Source organism: Fulmarus glacialis, unplaced genomic scaffold, assembly GCF_000690835.1.
Source record: "Fulmarus glacialis isolate BGI_N327 unplaced genomic scaffold, ASM69083v1 scaffold44503, whole genome shotgun sequence".
NCBI classification, from domain to species: Eukaryota; Metazoa; Chordata; class Aves; order Procellariiformes; family Procellariidae; genus Fulmarus; species Fulmarus glacialis.
The window spans coordinates 1-4,168 of record NW_009205688.1 but is presented as its reverse complement, the minus strand read 5'-3'; the positions used below and the strand labels follow the sequence as shown (position 1 = coordinate 4,168).

The 4,168-nt window shown below is 36.2% G+C and overlaps 1 protein-coding gene across 1 annotated transcript in view; it reads right to left on the bottom strand.

Moving 5' to 3' along the window:
* The window catches only part of ITGA4 (integrin, alpha 4 (antigen CD49D, alpha 4 subunit of VLA-4 receptor)), a gene marked incomplete at its 5' end in the record, with an annotated part of 17,496 nt that extends 13,741 nt beyond the window's left edge, over positions 1 to 3,755 (bottom strand). The window contains 3 exons of the mRNA XM_009575463.1: positions 1,077 to 1,231; positions 3,171 to 3,325; positions 3,710 to 3,755. Coding sequence (XP_009573758.1) covers positions 1,077 to 1,231; positions 3,171 to 3,325; positions 3,710 to 3,755 — 356 coding nt within the window. The remainder of the gene's footprint in view (positions 1 to 1,076; positions 1,232 to 3,170; positions 3,326 to 3,709) is intronic.
* Between the last annotated feature and the right edge of the window lie 413 nt (positions 3,756 to 4,168).

Sequence of the window (4,168 nt, the reverse complement as noted above, 5' to 3'; positions counted from 1 at the left end):
CTGCTGAACGCTCACTTGCCCTGGCAGCACTTCTACCTCTGTGGCTTCTCCTCTGAAGCACTTCCACCATCAGATTCCTTCTACAACAAAGTTGTCTCCACACCTTCACAGAGAACTGTAACCACGTTCACTACTAATCTGGTCCAGGATTCAGGTTGATATGTCCAGGAGAAAGACACATCTGTGCAGGCTTCACTCTTGTGAGCAGAGTAGAAAGATCACTTTGTCAGCACAGTGCACATTCTTCATATTGTTCAGCTCTAAAATTCATCCATGAAACTGCTGTGAATGCTCTTCCTACCCCGTTTCCACCTCTTGATTCTCCGAGTATTTCCCTTGGTGAGCGCTGCATCCCTTGCAGGGAAAAATCAAACAATTCCAAGCAAGTGTTCTTCACGCCCTGCTAGCCTTTGGCTCCTTGCAACAAATTCACAAAACAGACCACACTATAAACCTCGAACTACAGACTCTCTTCTAGCAATCATCTTCATTTCACTTCCTATGGATCAGGAATGGGTTCTTTTCTTATCAGGTGAGTCTACCTCATCTCTTAGAGTAAAAAGAGGAACAAGACCATACACGTGTTCTTTGAAATAGTTACTTGTCCTGGTTTCGGCTGGGATAGAGTTAAACATAATAAACATTTTCTCTGTGTAATTACAAGTTTAAAGATTTTGCATTAAGAAGTACGTAGGAAAGTTCCATCAGAAATGTTCAGCAGAAAAATGTATGTTATACCGTATCTTCTTGGTTGCTCCAAACCAGCCTCAATCTATGATCTGTCATCCATAAAAAAGGGTGAAAAGATGTCAAGAATGCTCATTTCATCATTGTGATTATTATTATTATGCACATTCTCATCAACGTAAGAGATGGCAGACCCATTGACTTCCCCACAGAAAGCTGAGAAAGCATCAGAATTAAAATATATTAGCTGTGGATGTTATGAGCACAAATATTTTACTTCCAAAATGATGTGATGCGATTGTAAACAAAATCGGTTCTTTCGCAGCAGGTGAGCTTTTCAACGGAGAACAAAGGATTTACAGGGCAATATATATTGAAAATTACATTACCCTCATAAATGCTGGATGATCTTTGCAGGTAATGTTCTTGCTGTAAATCTTTACATTTCCTGAGATTGTATCAGATGTTCCATTGGAGGAAAAATAAAATCTTGCTTGTGTATCCGCTTTTCTGTTCACATCAACACTCAGATTATAAAGCAGTACTGCAAAATAAAACCCAGGGAAAATAAAAGTTATAAAAAATGTAAGTGTTATCATAATTTACGATAGAAGTTGAATCTTCTGACTCACTTCCTTCAGTATGTTCCGTAGTACCCATTTTGAGACGCTCCGCTTAAAAATTCTCTGACATAAATCCATACCTAAGGAAAGCTTCTAGCCCTCTGAAAATTGATTGCATCAAGACTGATCCCTGATACATGGTTTTACATCAGGGATAGTTTTGTCAAGTTATATTTACAGTTTTCTATCAGAATCTATTTAAAGAAAACCTGCTTCAGTTACTCACAGGGCTGACATTTAAATTTCAACAAACAGATAAGTCAACAGACACTGACAAATATTGTTTAACTTCACAGTTTTTTCTATTTAAGTTAGCATGAATTGCTAGGATAACAAATCGCAAATAAGTTTCAGAGCATGACTGATCTATTACTTCTTAATCTCTGCCAAAAGTTGAGTTAGGATATCTAGAAATTCCTCTAGTCTTTTCTATTTAAGTTCCAAATCCAGCAAGGGTAATCCAGTCTGACTGCTCATCTTTCACAACAAATATGAATTCCAAAAGATCTGAACTTGAAACTTTATAGTTCATCGTTGGATGTGTTCTCTGTAATGGGTTCCTAAAGGATATTGTATATTCTCATACAGAAGATTTAAGCAATTTAATTTTAAGTACCATGTATTTGCAGGGCTGTTTGCAGTTTACAAATAGCACGTGACAAGTAGGTTAAAAGCACCCAGGCAATACAGTCAAATATAGACAGTAAATTATTTTAAATAAGTTCACCACGAATATTCCCTCGAATAGATACTGCTGCAAGCAATATCAGTTTTTGCCAAAAGCAAAATACGCGTTGTATAAAATATAATACAAGATATATTTTTCAGTAATTTTGATGGGACTCCCTCTCTTTCACATGATGTTCCATAATGGTAGGATCAGGTGCTTGAGCTGCTTTATGAAGGGAATGTCTTTTCTCTATCGCTAAGTGGAAGACTGCATCCCACAGCAGTCCCGTATGGTTTGGTCCATGTCTGGGAGGACTGCTTTTAGAGGACATCTGGATATCATGCTGAATAATCCATTTGATTCTACATTAAGAAGAGACATTCACCCACCATTAATTCCCTACCTAACTGCAAAGCAACAGCCCAGAATGTGGAAAGTTCAGACAAACTTGACAGACACTCCTGTTGGGTCCTGTGCAAAACAGCATATGGTCCCTGGGCAACTATGTAAAAGAAAGTGTTCACAGACTAAGTGCACCCTATTTCTTTGTGAACCCTAATGCCATACTATCTCATTCACAAACCTATCAAAATGACATTAGTTATTATGATGCTATGAAAGTGACCATCTGAAATGGCATCATTACAACGCAGTTCAAAAGTATGAGTGTGAATCTAATCACACCGCTGTTAGGTAAGTTAATTCAGGTACCAGAATTAGCCTATCTATGATGGTACTGTAAAACCCATGTGAAAATATCACTAAATGGTTGTGCCCAGCCCCAGCTGAACTCTTTAGCATCACAACCCAGCTAGCTAGCTAAAAATAGTCTTTGTTTGTCTAAACCAGTTGCCATCAAAATTTTAGATTACATCGTTGATGCAACAGACAATTTGGAGTTCTACCTTCATCTTCACAGTACCTCACCTTTTTAACATCACTATCTCTTCTAGGCCATGTAACTCTGGTAGTCCTAGTAGGGATGTACTGTTATTCTAAATTGAGAAGAAGTGTAATGGCTCGATGTTATAGGGTAATTATGAGCTAAAAAACATATCCATGTTTTTAATTTTTCATTTTATATCTAACTCAGATTAATGGTCCTCTAAATACCAATAGCATTATTACCAATAGTAAATAGGTGCATTTAAAACGAATACATACACTGGAATTTTTTCCGAGTGGCTTACCAATATAACCAGGTACCTCTCGTCCTGTATAGGTAAAGCATATCTTCAAATTCATACAGATGGCAGGCTGGTCATTTTCCATGCAGTTTAAGTTAGTTCGATTTATTGAATTAGAATGTTTTAAAGAAGCTTCAACGATTATCACTGGTTTTGTTCTAAGAATAGAAAAGAGTTAATGTTCACAAAACATTTCAGAAATACCTTACAGAATCTCTGGAGAATCTAACAAATCTTTGACATAATCTAATTTTGTATTTTATAATTATCATTTTTTAAGCTATCTGCATTTTTCAGAATCCAAATACTTGTATGCACATTATTTGTTGCCTCAAGAAGTTTCAGAATGATATTTTCTTTTTCTTCAAGGTGTTTACTTAAATGTTTCTGTTGTAGAGCATTCTAGAGCCTAATGACTGAAGTTCAAGACACCAAGAAGAATATCATGAGGTTAAAACATACTATTGAGTTTTATTAAATTGCATTAAAAAATACAGTTAAATTGTGTGGTCTTTAAAAGCACTGAAATGTAGCAATCTCACCTCAGCACCACAGCAGAATCGGAGAGAAATGCACCAACTGCTACATCTGTACAAAAAAGTATATCAATAAGCATAATTTGTCAACAGGAATTACTTCTCAGGTACAAGCATTTTGTGGTATATTCACCTTTTGGTCAGCATTAAAACACCATTTGCACTTTATTTATTAGAAGGCATACACTAATATTCAAAGGTGGTGTTCTTGGTCTAGACGATGATTCCTCAAATACTTGTCCACTGTCCATTAACGCTGCGTGCAAATTTGCTGGACTTGCAGATATTGGTAATGTGATGACTTGATTTCTATTCCACGTTTAAGTGGCTGATACTGAAGGACAATTCAGCTAAATAGAGGTACTTGCCTTCTTTTTAATCCAAATATTCAATATTGCTATACACACACACACATATGCATAAACAATGCAGTTATATATATAACTATATATATTATATATATGA